This window comes from Saccopteryx leptura, chromosome 4 (genome assembly GCF_036850995.1).
Source record: "Saccopteryx leptura isolate mSacLep1 chromosome 4, mSacLep1_pri_phased_curated, whole genome shotgun sequence".
In the NCBI taxonomy this organism is placed as follows: domain Eukaryota; kingdom Metazoa; phylum Chordata; class Mammalia; order Chiroptera; family Emballonuridae; genus Saccopteryx; species Saccopteryx leptura.
In genome coordinates, this window is record NC_089506.1 from 120,245,388 (window position 1) to 120,265,445 (window position 20,058).

The window sequence follows — 20,058 nt, forward strand, 5'->3', positions numbered from 1 at the left end:
TAGTGTAACTGGTATAGGTAGTTAGTGCCCGACCAAGTGGAAGACACCTAGGTGGTCCACTGTTGACTCTCTTCTATAGTCCAAGGCCTGCCTCGATGGAAACAAGAGCCAACTCTATAATGGAATGAGCATCAGGAGCTCAAAACGGTTCTTAATTCCTGCAGCACTGTTTGAAGTACATGTACCAAAGCCCCTAAATGGCAGATACAGCTTAGACATTTGTGTGCTCTAGTATTCAGGGCCCTGTTCAGTGCAGAACTCCTGGGATTTTCTCAAGTCTGCCATACAACAGTGAGGAAATTTAGGCTCAACTCAGCCATACAAGGCCTGAAACCTGCAACAGAAGAGCAATTCCTCCCATTTCTATGCCCCAGTGCCCTCCCCAAGAAAAACTCACACTTTTCTAAGAGGGAAAACAAAGCCAGATATCTTAAAGCATTCAGTTCTATTTTTAGGCTTCCAGTAAAATATCTTTATTTCTCTCTTTTCTCAGGACAGTAAAGTCAATGTGCAGACAGAAAGTAAGGAAGTGGTCTGCTGGAAGACAGGAGTCAACACTAACCAAGAGTTAATGAGGAATCCCAGACAGAGGATGTATTCCTTCTGAACTTTTGTCAGAGGCAGAGAGCTAAGCCCTGATTTTATTATATTCAAACAAAATGCATTTACATCAACATACACATGCCCTCTTTGTTAAGAGAGCGCAAATACAAGCCTATTTTAATCAACTTAAATTGGTCACTGCTATCCCAGCCACTACTTAACATGTTTTGGCTTACAACTAAGATCCTAAAGTCATCAAATCAAAGCCACTCAAATGAAGTCAGTTACTCCTTGAATAATCACATGAAGAAAACACTGCTTTTTTTGACTAACAGCTCTTAACACAATGGAACATCCCTCATGGCCCTCCTCTTCACTCAGTTGTTTCACAGAATTATGAGACAAAGGGCAACTACTGTATCATCACTTTTTTTTTTTTGGAGTAAAGCCACAAGATTACTAACAAACAGCTAATGGCCACCATTCAAAAGCAATAATGGCATTATGACTTCATATGCCAGTTATCTACCAAATTGGAAAGAACCAAGTATACATATTTTTTTCTCCCCAAAGAAAATCTGAAAGCAAAGGGGAGCATTCTGATTCACTTTCTCCCCCATCGTGAAAATTTCCAGAGGAATGTTAAACAGTGTCACTTTTTCTAATTACAGGGTGGAAGAGAAGGGTTTTACACTTGTTCAGGAAGTAATCAACTTAAGTTTGAGAACTTAAAAATTTGTGGTCTAGGAAAAACTTCGGTGATAGTAAACAGAGAAAGTTCTTGTCTAACAGTTCTTTAAAACAGTACTCACATCCCTGCTTTGTTTTATTTTGTTGTTTTAGTGCTAAATATGCAATGAGATAAACTTAGAGAAAAGATGAACCACCAGGCTTCCTTCAAGTTTCTAGAGTAAGTTTAATAGAGCAATCAGTTTATATTTATAAAAAAAAACAAAACAGGCTACAAATGTGGGTACTTGAGTAGTCAATCTTATACTATCACTAGTGGGTGACCTGCTGAAAACAGTAATCACCTATGAAAACATCAAATTACCTCCTCTGTAACACCAATGACACAGAGGAATTTGGCAGTCTAAGTTATGTTTGCTCTGATTTCCAGCTCTCTAAGAAAACAGAACAGGAAGATATATGTCACTCTAAGACCTATAGTTGATTCTTTTGCTTTCTGGCAATTTAGTGCTGACTTTGAGAATACCCTCAAAAACCTTGGCATCATAATCACACTTTTGACTAGAACACACAGTTTTCTTCCCCTTCAAAGGCTCTTCAGTATCTATCACCTTCTACACCTCTAACAACGAGAGCCAAACAGTAACTCTCCATAGCCTGCATAATTTACAAAAATAATACTAGTCCTTTTAAAAAGTACCATATTTCTATATTCCCACTTTCTTCCTCTTTGCAAAATTCTAATAATTTCATTCGGGAATCAACAAACGGTAGCAAATTCCAGCAATCAGACTAAGTCTCAGGGGGAAAAAAATGTCCAAATATGAGACATGGTGAGTATGCAAACACTAAAGTTCAAGTTTTCCTCATTTGGAGTTGACACTACAGTATTTGATAATACCCACTCTTGTAAAAAACAAATTACATATCCAAAAGGGCAAGCTGCTCCAGTCAATTGGGTAAAACAACATAATTAACATGTGCCAGGTGGAAAGTGAATTCTCATGTAAAGAATGGGGCTCAAAATGAGCTCCAAATTATGAAGAAGCTTATTTTTTTTCTAAACTGTCACCAGGTTTCTTTTGTGCAATTAGAATTTAATACGAGGTAACTGCTCCTCAAGTTTCTTCTAAGAAAATTGATATCTGACTTGTACAACAGCAAACTGAACCTTATTATTTAGAAAGTTAGTTTTTTTCAAAAAGAATAAAAACACAATGAGTTCTTTAATGAGTTTTGGCATGTATTTCTAACTACCTCTCTAAAGTAAGGGAAATTAATTTCTAACCAACTGGGATCACAGCTGGTTAGAAATCTAGAATGCAAAACTCTTGCCTAGGCAAAAAAAGACTGAGTGCTTTTTACATAAATACTTCAATTTCAGGTCTTCCAAAACGCTCTAATTTTTTAATAAAACTTTCCAAGGTATACCAACCTACTCATATACCTCCTTACTACAGTCATATTGCTTTGACTTTACCTGAAATACTACCAATATCAACAAGCAAAAATACTTGAGGCACTCATACAAAGGCAGTTAAAGACCATACACCACCCTCTTAAGTCATATTTAATATTCTACTCAGCATCCATTTCAGCAATCCAGATCTCACATGCTGGTAAATGTTAAAAGTGGGCAATGGAAGGAGAAGCAAGGTTTCTTTGTGTGTTAGTGGAGCAAAAGAAGGTAGATGAGTACAAGGAGAGGCCATCTCAGCATTTGCTTGACATCACCACTTACCTTGAGGATGTCCCCCCTTTTGAAGCTCAGCTCGTCGTCTGCAGTGGCTTTGAAGTCATATTTGGCGATGGCTTCCATTCTGAGTGCTGCTCAATGCTCAGCAGCCTGAAGCAGGGGGAAGGGAGTCTTCCCTGCTGAAGCAACCCAGCGCTCTGGGCTCAGCCTCGCCTCTCTTCTGGGACTTGCTCTTGCACTCCGGGACACACAATGCCACCCTGAATCAGAAGACGGACGACTGAGAGAAGTGGCCAGGATGGAAGGCAGCCCCGCCCTGCCTATCTGCCTGTGGTCCCACCCCCCACTCCCCCACCCCGGCCCTGCTGGCTCCACCCTCCACCCTCCACCCTCCACCCTCCACCCTCCCTTTCAGGCAAAAGCCCTGATCTCCTTCCTCTTTTCAGCCTCAGGGCCAGCGACTGACAGGCCCGCCGGCCAATGGTGGCAGCTGCTTGAGCTATTCCAGAATACACTTCCTCTTCCTTCCCGCTGGGTGTACACGGGTGTGCAGGAACCGGCTAGAGTCCCATTCATCTCCGTCTTTCCTTCCTCACCCCTTACACACTCTTTTCAGGTCAAAAAACGCAGCCCTCTAAAAGAAGGCCTTCTCCTACTTTTTTCAGTTAAATAGGTCTATCTCCCTCCTTACCCCCTGCCAACCTTTCTGCTTTTCTGAAAATACTGGGTCCCCTATCCACAGTCAAAAGCAAGCAATGCACTTTGGTTCTGAGCTACTCCTAACTCTTCTCAGAAACTAAAACTGGGTGTGCGCTAGGAAAGCGGAAATAAGTGAACACAAGATCTACTTTTTATTCAATTTACAACTCTGAGCACAGGACACCAGAGAAGGAGGTCCAGCTCAGCCTTTCAGGTAGATCTTTTGCTGCTCCTGCATAAGGCTCCCTCTCCCATAAGGTTACCCAAGACTTTAGGGTTCCCAACAGTCCTTGAAATACATAATGTCCAAAATTCAGTATTCCAGATGCAGCCTGACAATTATTATTATTTTTTTTTTCCCGAAGCTGGAAACGGGGAGGCAGTCAGACAGACTCCCGCATGCGCCCGACCGGGATCCACCCGGCATGCCCACCAGGGGGCGATGCTCTGCCCCTCTGGGGCGTCGCTCTGGGCTTCGCTCTGTTGCGTCCAGAGCCATTCTAGCGCCTGAGGCAGAGGCCACAGAGCCATCCCCAGCGCCGGGGCCATCTTTGCTCCAATGGAGCCTCGCTGCGGGAGGGGAAGAGAGAGACAGAGAGGAAGGAGAGGGGGAGGGGTGGAGAAGCAGATGGGTGCCTCTCCTGTGTGCCCTGGCCAGGAATCGAACCTGGGACTCCTGCACGCCGGGCCGATGCTCTACCGCTGAGCCAACTGGCCAGGGCCTGACAATTATTTCTAACTAGCCTAAAGAGCAAGGCTGAAGTCCTAATCTACACTTGAAAGGAATCTCTTTATCAGAATCTCAGCTGCTAGATATTTTGTCTAGGGAAAGTGCAGGGAGATGGTGCCAGAAAGTCAAAGAGAAGTCTCTCACAGTGACCCTGAGAACAGCTATTTTGCACAGAGCCAGAGGAGTACTAAATAATCCAAACAGCATTCTGCAGGTGAAGAATCTGTAATAATCCTCTGGTAGTGTGTCAGGTGATGGGGGCCTGTGGGCACTGCAGGCGATCACTGCTGTAGTAGACTCGCAGAACTAAAGCCCCATTCTTGTTTCATCAGTCACTGTTTTCACAGAGGCTAAATAAAAGTAACAAACAACAAGAACACTGACAGAATGGGGACAGATTATTTATAGTGACACCCTTCTTGGATAATTACTACCTAGCAGAGAACTCATTTGAAGGGCACAAGTGATTATTATCCTTTTGTTCTAAAGTTAACAAGTGGGGCATTAATCAAGCATAGCTGCAAATGGACTAAGCAGTAAACCAGCCCGGATATTAAGATTAGAGGAAAATGATTATTACTAAGGAGAAAAGAAATAATCTGGTAATAAAAAGTCCTTCAGTCAAATTCTAAAAGCCACACATTCTGACAGACTAGGTGTTGGCGCAGTGGATAGAGCATCAACCTGGGACTCTGAAGACCGAGGTTTGAAACCCTGAGGTCACCAGCTTGAGCACGGGGTTGCGGGCTTGAGCATGGAATCATACACATAACCTCACAGTCGCTGGCTTGAGCCCAAGGTCATTGGCTTGACCAAGGGGTCACTGGCTCAGTTGGAGCCCTCTGGTCAAGTCATGTATGAGAAAGCAATCAATGAACAAATGAAGTGCCAAAACTACGAGTTGATCATCTCTCCTCCTTCCTGTCTGTCTCTTTATATATAAAATAAAATAAATAATAAAAAGCCAAACATTCTACTGCATGTAAACTAAGAAATCAAACCAAAATTTATTCTATCAGGCGAGACCTAGGATATTTTATGTGGCTCAAAGAGAGGGAAATAAAGAAAGCAGTATAGCAAATAAAAAAATACAAAGATTAGTCTCAGAGTATTTTTGTGTCCTCAAAAACCCTTTACTTATAACCTCTGTAGCTTATTATCAAACCAATCTATGTAAATAACTTTAATAGCCAGAGCATTAAAAAATTTATGGCCTGACCAGGTGGTGGCACAGTGGGTAGAGCAAGGGTCCCCAAACTTTTTACACAGGGGGCCAGTTCACTGTCCCTCAGACCATTGGAGGGCGGGACTATAAAAAGAACTATGAACAAATCCCTATGAACACTGCACATATCTTATTTTAAAGTAAAAAAAAAAAAGGGAACAAATACAGTATTTAAAATAAAGGACAAGTAAATTTAAATCAACAAACTGACCAGTATTTCAATGGGAACTATGGGCCTGCTTTTGGCTAATGAGATGGTCAATGTCCGGTTCCATATTTGTCACTGCTAGCCGTAACAAGTGATATGATGCGCTGCCGGAGCCTTAATGTATACGTCCTGCGTCCCCGGAAGTAGTACTGTATGTAAGCAACGCTGCGGCTCTGCCACATACAGTACTCCAGGAGCACAGGATGCATCCTGTGCTCCTCTCACTGACCACCAATGAAAGAGGTGCCCCTTCCAGAAGTGAGGCGGAGGGGCCCGAAAAATGGCCTCAGGGGGCCGCATGTGGCCCGCGGGCCGTAGTTTGAGGACCCCTGGGATAGAGCATCAGACTGGGACACGGAGGACCTAGGCTTGAAACCCTGAGGTTGCCAGCTTGAGCACAGGCTCATCTAGTTTGAGCAAGGCTCACCAGCTTGGACCCAAGGTCGCTGGCTTGAGCAGGGAGTCACCCAGTCTGCTGTAGCCCCCGGTCAAGGCACATATGAGAAAGCAATCAATGAACTAAAGTGCCGCAACAAAGAACTCTGCGTCTCATCTCTCTCCCTTCCTGTCTGTCTGTCCCTTTTTGTCCCTCTCTCTGTCTCTGTCACACACACACACACAAAATTATGAAAAAGAGTAGTTCCTTACTCTAACACCCATAAGCAATCACCCTCAATTGTTTTTAACTTTCTATTTGTATCATTCACTTAACAATATTTCTAAATAATATGCTTCTGTTATTTCTTAGTTTATTCCAGCCATCACCTAGTACCTGAAAGATGAGGATCTAGCTGTTTCACCCCTGCCAATTTCCCCTTGCCTTATCCTAGTAATATCACATATTCTGGTTTAAGCAGTAGTATTACAACATGAAATATTGTTCACTGGTAATTTAAATAAATAATATATTACAACCAACTTTCTTTTCTAGTATAATCCTTCCATTTTTCCCAGCATTAATACTGGTTTTCTTTTTTTGCCAACTTTCCAAAGTGTGTACCTATTTTTAGTTGTTTATAAATACTCCAAAATCTCTGCTACATGCCCATCAATATTTTCCACAGACGTGACCAATTATTTTAATGGGTCTCCAGGTCTCATTGTTGGGACTATGTATCAATGAAGGGAAAGTGGAGAATAACTGAGCAGATATAAAAATATAAGGTTTCATTTTTTTTTTAAAGATTTTTATTTATTCATTATAGAGAGGAGAGTGAGAGAGAGAGGGAGAGAAGGGGGGAGGAGCAGGAAGCATCACTTCCCATATGTGCCTTGACCGGGCAAGCCCAGGGTTTTGAACCGGCAACCTCAGTGTTTCCAGGTTGACACTTTATCCACTGCGCCACCACAGGTCAGGCAAGTTTCATTTTTGACAAATAGAAATCAGACAGAAACCCAGAGCACTGTCACTGTCAAGGTACTTTCATTTTCTTTCTTTCTTTTTTTTTTGTGTGTATTTTTCTGAAGCTGGAAACGGGGAGAGACAGTCAGACAGACTCCCGCATGCGCCCGACTGGGATCCACCCAGCACGCCCACCAGGGGTGACGCTCTGCCCACCAGGGGGCGATGCTCTGCCCCTCCGGGGCGTCGCTCTGCCTAGACCAGAGCCACTCTAGCGCCTGGGGCAGAGGCCAAGGAGCCATCCCCAGCGCCCGGGCCATCTTTGCTCCAATTGAGCCGTGGCTGTGGGAGGGGAAGAGAGAGAGAGGAAGGAGGGGAGGGTGGAGAAGCAAAATGGGCGCTTCTCCTATGTGCCCTGGCCGGGAATCGAACCCGGGTCCTCCGCACACCAGGCCGACGCTCTACCGCTGAGCCAACCGGCCAGGGCCAAGGTACTTTCTATATAGTAATAGGGCACAAAAGTCTGTTACTCAGAATTTTAGACAACTGCAGTGTAAATAAACTGCCATCGCATAAAAACCAAGACAGTTTTCAACACTTGTTTTTTTGTTACTCATCTACCACAGGTTTCCAGAAAAAGCTTAAACAGACTAACACTTGAAAATCATGCTTCAAGTGACTACTGCTTTGTGAGATAGTTTGACAGACATGAAAACCAAGCACATACAATACCTCTGTGCCTTTGCCAAAGAACATCTCTTGGACAAAATTTGCAGATGTCAGCTTATTAGGCTATCCACAGCAAAGAGAACATAGGCCAAAGGAATTCAAATGGGTGAGTCTCATTAAAGATGAAAAAAAATTCTATCACATATACAACACTAATTACTAAAAGGAAGAAATCTGAAAGTGAACACAATGTATAATAATTTCAATAGGTTAGATGTTGCTGTGCATTTCACAAGAAAATGGGTTGAGAGTACACTCAACAGTGAAACCTAATGAGAATATGTCTCAACTGTCCCCAGCACACAGCTCTGCAGCCCGTTCCGAGCAGTGAATTTTAAGAAGGCAAGTGCAGCTTGAACTGCTCATTTCAAGCAGTATGCAACTGTATCCTAAAATGCAGTCTCCTAACGGTACTTGTAGGATTTTATTTTCTTTCTCCCATTTAACTCTCTTCCCAAAATTCACAAGAAGTAAAAGACATGTCACTTATTGGGCCAGGATAGCTTAGTATTGAGTCTGAATAGTCTCAAAAGGCAGGCTGATCCCGGTTCAAGTCAATATCCTGATGCTGACCAGCTATTGATATAATTTTGGGCAAGCCTCAAGCTTCTGAAACATGCCCCGACTTCCTCATCTGTAAATGGGGATACTAACATCTACTTTATAAGATTCACTGAACATTAAATTAGGTAATAGAGCCTGACCTGTGGTGGCGCAGTGGATAAAGCGTTGACCTGGAAATGCTGAGGTTGCTGGTTCGAAACCCTGGGCTTGCCTGGTCAAGGCACATATGGGAGTTGATGCTTCCTGCTCCCCCCCCCTTATTTCTCTCTGTCTCTCTCTTCTCTCTCTCTCCCCCTCTCTTTCTAAAATGAAAAAATAAAATAAAATTTAAAAAAAATAAAAATAAATAAATAAATTAGGTAATAGAGATAACACATATGAAGTGCTTTGGACAGAGCCTGACATTAAGTCAGTCAAAATAAGTTACAATGTGACTCTACTGAAAACATGTAAGATGTTCAACTTCCCTATTAAAAAACTGCAAATTAAAACAATGAGATTTCTTTCACCAACTAGTTGGCAAAAAAAATTTTTGTGTGTGACAGAGATAGAGAGTGGGACAGATAGGGACAAACAGACAGGAAGGGAAAGAGATGAGAAGCATGAATTCTTTGTTGTGGCACTTTAGTTATTCATTGATTGCTTTCTCATATGTGCCTTGACCGGGGCTACAGCAAAGTGAGTGACCCCTTGCTCAAGCCAGCGACCTTGGGTTCGAGCTGGTGAGCCTTGCTCAAACCAGATGAGCCCACGCTAAAGTCAGTGACCTCAGGTTTTCAAACCTGGGTCCTCTGCATCCCAGTCCGACACTCTATCCACTGCATCACCACCTGGTTAGGCACTAGTTGGCAAATTTTAAAAGATTTTCAAAATCTAGTCTCTGCAATACTCTGGGTGAAAAGACTCTCAGGCTCTTCACCCTACCCAATGTTTATTCATAATATTTTGAGCAGCTAATATATGCCCAACAATGTGCTCAGTATTGGATCATAATAATAAAATTATCACAGTCTGACTAGGCGGTGGCGCAGTGGATAGAGCATCAGACTGGGATGTGGAGGACCCAGGTTCGAGACCCCAAGGTCGCCAGCTTGAGCGCGGGCTCATCTGGTTTGAGCAAAAGCTCACCAGCTTGGACCCAAGGTCGCTGGCTTGAGCAAGAGGTTACTCGGTCTGCTGAAAGCCCGCAGTCAAGGCACATATGAGAAAGCAATCAATGAACAACTAAGGTGTCACAACAAAAAACTGATGATTGATGTTTCTCATCTCTCTCTGTTCCTGTCTGTCCCTATCTATCCCTCTCTCTGACTCTGTAATAAATAAATAAAATCTTTAAAATTATCAGAGCCCACACTCTAGCAGGGAATTAATTAGTTCAATCTTCTTGAAGAATAATTTTGTAGTATCTATTTGCTATTTTAAAATAAATATCCTTGCCTGACCTGTGGTGGCGCAGTGGATAAAGCGTCGACCTGGAAATGCTGAGGTCGCCGGTTCGAAACCCTGGGCTTGCCTGGTCAAGGCACATATGGGAGTTGATGCTTCCAGCTCCTCCCCACCTTCTCTGTCTCTCTCTCTCTTCCTTTCTCTCTCCTCTCTAAAATGAATAGATAAAATAAAAAAATAAAAATAAAAATAAATAAATAAATAAATAAATAAATATCCTTGAACAAACAATTCCACTTCCCAGATTTGTCTCACTGAAATAGTGACATAAATACCATGTGCAAAATGCATACATACCTAATCTATATTCATGAGCATATCTATATACTATCTTTCTATGTAAGTACCAAGATATATTTTTAAAAAACTGAAGAAAATTACAGTTTATCCCATTTCTATAAAGCAAAATAATATATATTAGTGTGTGGCTAAAGAAAAAATTCAAAAGGTTAACAATGGTTACCTCTGGGAGTACGATCATAGAATATTTTACTTCTACTCTATACACTTTACTTATATATTCAGTATATAAGCATTTACTACTTTTGTAGTTAGAAAAAACAAAAAACAAAATCACTGATGTTCCTGAGTTAGATCTGGATTCAACTGTTACTTTATCACTTACTAAATGTGTGGGTGACACTGGAGAAATGTTATATTCTCTAATCCAGGCGTCCCCAAACTGCAATGCAGCCCCCTGAGGCCATTTATCCAGCCCCCACTGCACTTCTGGAAGGGGCACCTCTTTCATTGGTGATCAGTGAAAGGACCACTGTATTTGGCAGCCCTCCAATGGTCTGAGGGACAGTGAACTGGCCCCCTGTGTAAAATGTTTGGAGACCCCTGCTCTAATCCCTAGTATCCTCAGCTGGAAAATGGAAATAACAGCAACAACCTCATCAGGCCATTCTGATTTTTAAAAGAGACAGCACCTGTATCGGCCTTAGCAGAGTCCCTGGCATAAAGCACTAAGAGGTGTCAACTAGTATCACCAGTCTCTTTCAAAATATCAGTCCATATATTTTCACAGTAAATTTATAACTCCAATCTACATATTCTCTGATAGGCAAATTAATAGCCCTATTAAGTCTAATTTAAAATTAAATTGCTCTACATCATAGTTCTAAGAAAGCTCATACCAAAATTAATCACAACCATAGTCACTTATTCCGTTAGGCTTTCAAATATTTACTCTGTATATCCAGAAAAGTATACTTTTAAGTTGAGTAATTGAAAGCCACACTCTAGTCTCATTATTTTATGGCTGTATACTGTAACAACAGTTTTGGTCCTGAGACCAGCTGCATCAAAATCACCCAATTCAGAGACTGAATTTACTGCAGAGTGCCTTCTGGAATTCAGTAATGTGGTGGCCTTTGGCCTAGAACCTAATTTCAAATAAGATTCACAGGTAAGGCCCTGGCCGGTTGGCTCAGTGGTAGAGCGTCGGCCTGGCGTGCAGGAGTCCCAGGTTCGATGCACGGCCAGGGCACACAGGAGAAGCGCCCATCTGCTTCTCCACCCCTCCCCTTCTCCTTCCTCTTTGTCTCTCTCTTCCCCTCCCATAGCTGAGCCTCCAATGGAGCAAGGTTGGCCCGGGCACTGAGGATGGCTCTGTGGCCTCTGCCTCAGGCGCTAGAATGGCTCTGGTCGCAACAGAGCAACGCCCCAGATGGGCAGAGCATCGCCCCCTGGTGGGCGTGCCGGTTGGATCCTGGTCGGGTCCATGCGGCAGTCTGTCTGCCTCCCCGTTTCCAACTTCAGAAAAATAAAAAAATCTCTAAGTACCATCAACTAGTAGTATTTACTTTAAAAAAAAAATAGGCCCTGGCCGGTTGGCTCAGCGATAGAGCGTCTGCCTGCCATGCGGGCGACCCGGGTTCGATCCCCGGCCAGGGCACATAAGAGAAGCGCCCATTTGCTTCTCCACCCCCGCCCCCTCCTTCCTCTCTGTCTCTCTCTTCCCCTCCCGCAGCCAAGGCTCCATTGTAGCAAAGATGGCCCGGGCGCTGGGGATGGCTCCTTGGCCTCTGCCCCAGGCGCTAGCGTGGCTCTGGTAGCGGCAGAGCAACATCTTGGAGGGGCAGAGCATCGCCCCCTGGTGGGCAGAGCCTTGCCCCTGGTGGGCCTGCCGGGTGGATCCCGGTCGGGCGCATGCGGGAGTCTGTCTGACTGTCTCTCCCCGTTTCCAGCTTCAGAAAAATACAAAAAATAAATAAAAATAATAATAATAATAATTTACTGCCTGACCAAGCAGTGGTGCAGTGGGTAGAGCGTCAGACTAGGATGTGGAGGACCCAGGTTTGAGACCCCGAGGTTGCCAGCTTGAGCGCAGGCTCATCTGGTTTGAGCAAAGTTCACCAGCTTGGACCCAAGGTCGCTGGCTCCAGCAAGGGGTTACTCAGTCTGCTGTAGCCCGCGATCAAGGCACATATGAGAAAGCAATAAATGAACAACTAAGGTGTCACAACAATAAACTAATGATTGATGCTTCTCAACTCTCTCTGTTCCTGTCTATCCCACTCTCTCTCTGTCTCTGTAAAAAAAAATACTGATTTTATAAAGATGAAGGGAGAGAGCTTAGACAGAAATACTGATCTATTCCTTTTATGTGCCTTCACCTGAGATTGAACCCACAACCAACCGAGCTATCTGGCCAGGGCTCAACTACAATAGTAGTATTTAATACCTAGTAACCCCTCACCTCTGAGTACACTGCTGAGGAAGTGAACAGCATGTATTTATTTTATTTTATTTTTTATTTTTTATTTTTGTATTTTTCTGAAGCTGGAAACGGGGAGAAACAGTCAGACAGACTCCCGCATGCGCCCAACCGGGATCCACCCGGCATGCCCACCAGGGGCGACGCTCTGCCCCTCCGGGGTGTCGCTATGCCGCGACCAGAGCCACTCTAGCGCCTGGGGCAGAGGCCAAGGAGCCATCCCCAGCGCCCGGGCCATCTTTGCTCCAATGGAGCCTCGGCTGCGGGAGGGGAAGAGAGAGACAGAGAGGAGGGGGGGGGGGTGGAGAAGCAAATGGGCGCCTCTCCTATATGCCCTGGCCAGGAATCGAACCCGGGTCCCCCGCACGCCAGGCCGACGCTCTACCGCTGAGCCAACCGGCCAGGGCCACAGCCTCATGTATTTAAATGCTTACTTGTAGCATCAAAGAAAACCAACTACAGAATTAACTTCTTTTGTTTTGAAATTCAGAAAATTTTGAATAGGGGAAGGGGCAGCAAAAGTTTTCTTCCCTGTCAAAAAGCCTGACATGAACAAAGAAGGCTAATTCTAACAGATGTAGGAAAAGATGCCTGATTTTTTTTTTTTACAGAGACAGAACGAGGGCTAGATAGGGACAGACAGACAGGAACGTTGAGAGATGAGAAGCATCAATCATCAGTTTTTCGTTGCGACACCTTAGTTGTTCATTGATTGCTTTCTCATATGTGCCTTGATCGCGGGCTACAGCAGACTGAGTAACCCCTTGCTGGAGCCAGCGACCTTGGGTCCAAGCTGGTGAGCTTTGCTCAAACCAGATGAGCCAGCGCTCAAGCTGGAGACCTCGGGGTCTCAAACCTAGGTCCTCTGCATCCCAGTCCGACGCTCTATCCACTGCGCCACCGCCTGGTCAGACAAGATGTCTGATTTTTAAAAGCCTGGTAAAATACACATGAAATGAATATAACATTGTACGTCAACTACAAATTTTTTTTTCCCTTCAAAGTTGGAAACGGGGAGGCAGTCAGACAGACTCCCGCATGCGCCCGACCAGGGGGCGATGCTCTGCCCATCTGGGGTGTTGCTCTGTTGCAACCAGAGCCATTCTAGAGCCTGAGGCAGAGGCCACAGAGCCATCCTCAGAGCCCGGGGCCAACCCTGCTCCAATGGAGCCTTGGCTGCGGAAGGGGAAGAGAGAGACAGAGAGGAAGGATAGGGGTGGGGTAGAGAGGCAGATGGGCACCTCTCCTGTGTGCCCTGGCCGGGAATCGAACCCAGAACTCCTGCACACTAGGGCCAACACTCTACCGCTGAGCCAACCGGCCAGGGCAGTCAACTACAATTTTAAAGTAAGTTTAAAAATAAAAATTCTTTAAGCCTGGTTAAAAAAATAGCAGTACTATTTTAATGGGAAAGCTTTAATCAATCAAAGGTCTAACTAAATTCTACTCCCTTAAATGTTTCATGTTCTTGCCTGACCAGGAGGTGGCGCAGTGGATAGAGCGTCGGACTGGGACGCAGAGGACCCAGGTTTGAGACCCCAAGGTCGCCAGCTTGAGCGTGGGCTCATCTGGTTTGAGCAAGATTCACCAGCTTGAGCCCAAGATCGAGAGCTTGAGCAAGGGGTCACTCGGTCTGCTGTAGCCCCCCAGTCAAGGCACATATGAGAAAGCAATCAATGAACAACCAAGGAACCGCAACAGAGAATTGACTTTTCTCATCTCTCTCCCTTCCTGTCTGTCTGTTCTTCTCTCTGACTGTCACAAAATATATATATATTTTATTTATTTATTTCATGTTCTTTTAATTCTATTGTAATACAGAGATCTATGTTGGTTTTCATTTTTTACCTTAACCATCCCCACTAAAAGCCAGAAAGAAGTCCTACAAGTCCCAGATTGATCCAACCGTCCATACTAATATGAGACTTGGGAAGAAAAGCATAAGCAGGCACAAAAGCATGAAATGAGCTGAAAATGAAGAAAACAACAAATGAGAGAAGCAAGCTCCACTTGTGACCTAGTGGCAGTATTGATTACTTACGGATGAATTCAATCCTTTGAGCCTCTGAGTTCCCAGGGGGAGAACTCAAGTCTTGCATGGCTCTCTAGCAACTCTTCTGGCTGACTGAAGGTACACAGTGGACGCTTAAAAGTAAAAGATAAAGCAGGAAAGAAAGTATCTTCCCGGGAAAGAAAACGGAATCTTGAAATAAGGGAGAAAAAGAACTGCGGAAGGAGAAACCTTGAAAAAGTCTGCCAGAGAGGGGATAATAAAAGAGAAGGGGAAGTAGATTAGAAAAAAGGTGGGGGGAGGGGACAAATGACTTGCATTACACAAGTAGGTATTTAGTGTCCGCAGTGAAATGGAGAGAAGTAGATGGAAAAGGAAGGCAATAACTGTAGAGATACAAAGTGAAAAAGGGGACAAGAACGCCAAAGAGACCAATGGTCATTTCTCTCCTGTGTCTTCCCAACTCTTTTCTGAGAGTCAACAGTACGAAGACATCTAGAGTGCACCTCAACTCCTCTGCAAATTGTATTTTTACAACATCTGAAGCCAGCCTAGAATTAACTTCCTAAACAAGCGGTAACTCGTATGGCTTACAAACAAACACGGGGCGTTATATATGAAAAACACCACTGTTTCTCTACTCTCTCTCATTGAAATCTTTCCTCGGAGCATTCCAACCACTGCTGCTTACTTTTCTTAACAAATAATTAGCAGTTCCAAAAAACGGGGGGGGGGGGGGGGAGGCGGACATAAGTAAAGGCATCTCGACTGGCTCTGGCCGCAAATGTTCTAAATCATGGTGTTAATAGGGTTGGTGGGTTCCCTCCCGAAATTCTGCTCAGACACCAGGAGATGGTGACGTGGTGGCCGTGCAGGTCGAAGGAGCATCAATCACCATATCTGCAGCCCGCAGCGAATCCCCCGCCTCCAAGCCAAGTCAGACTGACTCACAGAATGAGTACCCCGTGCTCTCGGGTTTCTCCTGGGCTCCTTCTGCTCAAATCCTCATGAAGAAGGAGTGAAATTTGATTAGGAGCCCCCAGCCTCTTGACCCGGGGTCCGAGGCTCTGTCCCGAACCAAGAGCCAGGGAGGACGGTTCCCAGGAAGGAAGAGCCCCAAAAGAGGAAACGTGCAGCCTGGAGCCCAGAGGACTCAGCTCCTGCCCCGGGCCTTGCCGCCTCGAACCCGAGACCGGGCGGCCCTCGCTAAGCTGGGCCGGATCCCTGCGGGCCGACTCCCGCTAAGAAAGAGGGAGGAAGAGGCACCGTAGCACGCCGCCGCCGCCGCCGCCGGCCCCACTCACCGTGGCGCAGCTGCTCCACTCCGCACACGGCCGACCCTCCGCAAAAGTGCGAGTGGCCGCCAACACCGCTGCTGCTCCCCGAGGGCAGCGCCTATTCCCGCTGCTGTCACCTCCACAACCTTCGACACCGCCACCGCCGCCACCACCGACGCCACCCGGTCGCTGAAGCAGCCTCGCTTCCGCTCCGCGTCGAGGTCCCGCGAGAACTTCCCCGCCCCGCCCCCGCGAGACTTCTCCCGGCGGAAAAGGTCCAGAGCGCAGGCGCTTCCTCTGGGCCTGGCCTCCGCGGGCAAGACTTTCTAGATACCAGGGCGGTTGCGTCAGGCCGCCCACGGCAGGTGGCACCATCATGGCACCGTCAGGGAGTCGCTATAAACCACTCGGTTTCAGAGCGAGTACGTTATAGCGTAACCCTGAAGGAGGAAGATTTATGCATATCCAAATTATTTCCTTTCCCCTTCTGCCAAACCAGGGCGATTGTGGGATCGGAGGAGAGTCTCCCTCCAGCATGAAGTACCCCAAGTAGAGTACCAGGTCTTTAAATATTTGAGAATCTGGTCCAAACAAAACTGTGCAGTGTTAGGTGGATGAACAGATTCATTTGTTCATTGATTGAATTAAGTGCCTAGTACAGTGGTTCCCAAAGTGTGGGCCAGGGCGCACTGATGTGCCCTAGAAGATTTCCAGGTGCGCCCTATGGTATTCCAGAGAAATATGTGCCTGTTGCGGACCAAAAAACCAACAGGGCTTTTGGAGTTTAGATTTTTGGGGGACAGAGGTGTGGGGAATTGGCTGTAAGATGACAGTCTGCCCAACTCACCACCTCACTTGCATGATTAGGTTGCAAAAGGCTGTTAAGCTGTGGTGCTGGATTGTTTACACTACCTCCCCATGTTCCCAGGGAAAGACTGGAGGCAAGTTTCTTCTATCCTTTGTTTGGTGTAAAGTTAAGATGATATGTATGGTGGGGGTTTTGGATTGATGATCAAACATAAGGAATTGTCTCTTGAAGCCTTTGGATTTCTATAAAAGAAGAATATGTAGCAATATCTAAAAACGCTTTGAACGTTTTACTACAATTTTCAACATCCTATTTATGTGAATTAGGATTTTCTACCCTCAACACAAGAGTAAAAAGAGAGGAATTCTTCAATGTATTGACAAGGAAATGAGAGTTTGCCTTTCAAATATGTGCCCAAACATTGAAGAAATCGCGAGGACACATCAGGCTCATGTTTCTCATAAACACAAGAATGAAAAAATTTGGCCTAACCTGTGGTGGCGCAGTGGATAAAGCATCGACCTGGAAATGATGAGGTCGCCGGTTCGAAACCCTGGGCTTGCCTGGTCAAGGCACTTATGGGAGTTGATGCTTCCTGCTCCTCCCGCCCCCTTCTCTCTCTCTGTCTCTCCTCTCTCTCTCTCTCTCTAAAATGAATAAATAAAAAAATTAAAAATTAAATAAAATTTAAAAAAAATAAAAATAAAATGAATAAAAAATAAAAAAAATAAAAAAGAATGAAAAAATTTAACACATTCGTGCCAGGACCTGCTGAATTTACTATATCTTATTAAGAATGTGTATATATAATATAGATATCTTTTTTGTTGTTTTTTTTTGTTTGTTTGTTTTTTGGGGGGGAGTTGTATTTTTCTGAAGTTGGAAACGGAGGCAGTCAGACAGACTCCCTCATGCGCCCGACCAGGATCCACCCGGCATGCCCACCAGGGGGCGATGCTCTGCCCATCTGGGGCGTTGCTCTGTTGCAACCAGAGCCATTCTAGAGCCTGAGGCAGAGGCCACAGAGCCATCCGCAGCGCCCGGGCCAACCCTGCTCCAATGGAGCCTCGGCTGTGGGAGGGGAAGAGACAGAGGAAGGAGAGGGGGGCGGGTGGAGAAGCAGATGGGCGCTTCTCCTGTGTGCCCTGGCCAGGAATCAAACCTGGGACTCCTGCACACCAGGCCAACGTTCTACCACTGAGCCAACCGGCCAGGGCCTTTGTCGTTTTTTTTTAACCTCTTTTTTTACGAATTCTAAAAAGCATAACAAAAAATATAACATAAAATGTTTTTTAATGTCAGAATAAATTTAATTTTGTCATATTTATTTCATTTAACTACCATAAAAGCATGCTTGGACTTTATATTTTTTCTTTAATATTTGACTTATAACATATTTCTCAGAAATGTGTATATAGTGTGCCTATAATTATTTGTAGGATTTTAAATGCACCCTGACTTCAAAAAGTTTGAGAACCACTGGCCTAGTATATACAGCTGTGCTAGATCTAGAAGGTACAAGGACAATCGCAATCCTGGCCTTCAAAGAATTCACTGTCTAGGGGAATGGAAGAAAAGTAAATAATGCCACAAGTATTGCTAGAATTACTTGGAAAATTGCTGAGGAAGCTTAAGGGGATGGAGAGGGAAGGTTTCACTATTCTGCCCATCTCAGAAAAGCCTTCCCAGAGAAGGTGATACGATGATATATGGGCTGAATCTTGGAGGATGAGTAGGAGTTTGCCCGACAGAGAAGCGGAGGTGAGGGCGTTCCAGGTGAAGGGAACAGCAGCACATACAAAGGAATTGAGGTGTGAGAGAGTCATGTTCTGGGTAATGCTAAATAGTTTAATTCCTGTACTAGGCGGGGTGAGTACAGGGGAGTAACAGAAGATGGTGGCTTAGAGAAGTAATTCTTATTTTTCAGTTTCAAAAGTTCTTTCCAATTAAAGGAGAGAGCAGAATGTATTTAATGGTAATGTGCTCTTCAGAAGCCAACAAATTAGTGTTGAAGTGAGAATAACCAAATATCTGATTTTATAGAGAAAAATAGCCCCTCAATATAAGGAAAATGAATTTTCTTTCACTAAGTATTTATTGTCAACTACATGCAAGGAGTCATGCAGGGGAATGGATGAACCTCAGAACGTCTCTGCTTTCAGCAGTTTGGAATCTAGAGGATAGTTGCCTAGACTGCAAGGCAAAACAGTGCCATTGAACTACATCTAGGACGTGGAGGAGGGAGCCAGTTACTTGGTGCTCAGGTAATCCAGGAGGACTTGGTGTTTTAACTGCTACTGAAAGCAGGGAGGAAAGAGTGATGGAATCAGTTAACATTTCAGATTGGCCACAGTTTAGGATTTAGGAGGAGGAGTAATGAGAGAGAGACTAGGCCAAGATGTGTGGTTTAGGTTTAATTTGCAAGTGACATGCAACCTCTGTAGGTTTGTTTTTCTTTTGTTTTTTTTTTGTTGTTTTTTACAGAGACAGAGAGAGTCAGAGAGAGGGATAGACAGGGACAGACAGACAGGAATGGAGAGAGATGAGAAGCATCAATCATCAGTTTTTTGTTGCGACACCTTAGTTGTTCATTGATTGCTTTCACATATGTGCCTTGACCGCAGGTCTTCAGCAGACTGAGTAACCCCTTGCTCAAGCCAGCAACCCTGGGTCCAAGCTGGTGAGCTTTGCTCAAACCAGATGAGCCCGGCCTGACCTGTGGTGGCACAGTGGATAAAGCGTCGACCTGGAAATGATGAGGTCACCGGTTCGAAACCCTGGGCTTGCCTGGTCAAGGCACATATGGGAGTTGATGCTTCCAGCTCCTCCCCCCTTCTCTCTCTCTGTCTCTCTCTCCTCTCTCTCCCTCTCTGTCTCTCTCTCTCCCTCTCTCTCTCCTCTCTAAAAAAATTAATAAATAAGATAAAATAAATCATTTTTAAAAAAAAACCAGATGAGCCCACGCTCAAGCTGGCAACCTCGGGGTGTCAAACCTGGGTCCTCCACATCCCAGTCCGATGCTCTATCTCCTGTGCTACTGCCCGGTCAGGCCTCTGTAGGTTTTTAAGCAGGAGATTTCTGACATGAGGTTAAAATAACAAGACGACCATTTACCATATTTCCCCATGTATAAGACACACCCCACTTCGAAAATTTTGGGGTCTGAAAACTGGGTGCATCTTATACAGTGGTTGTAAAGTTTTTTACTTGCATTTTCTACTTTTTCATGCTTGATTTTGCACTCATTGTTAAAGACAGTGATTTGTCATTGAACACAGATGAGGACAAACTAATGGATAGGAGTTTTTGTTTTGTTTTGTTTTTTGTATTTTTCTGAAGCTAGAAATGGGGAGAGACAGTCAGACAGA

The 20,058-nt window shown here is 44.7% G+C and overlaps 1 protein-coding gene across 1 annotated transcript in view; it reads right to left on the reverse strand.

The window, feature by feature from the left end:
• GRB2 (growth factor receptor bound protein 2) overlaps positions 1–16,075 on the reverse strand; it is a 95,751-nt gene extending 79,676 nt beyond the window's left edge. Inside the window, exons 1-2 of the mRNA XM_066381196.1 lie at positions 15,910–16,075; positions 2,975–3,189 (exon numbers count right to left, since the gene is read on the reverse strand). Of these exons, the coding sequence (XP_066237293.1) occupies positions 2,975–3,052 (78 nt within the window). The 5' untranslated portion in view covers positions 3,053–3,189; positions 15,910–16,075. The remainder of the gene's footprint in view (positions 1–2,974; positions 3,190–15,909) is intronic.
• Between the last annotated feature and the right edge of the window lie 3,983 nt (positions 16,076–20,058).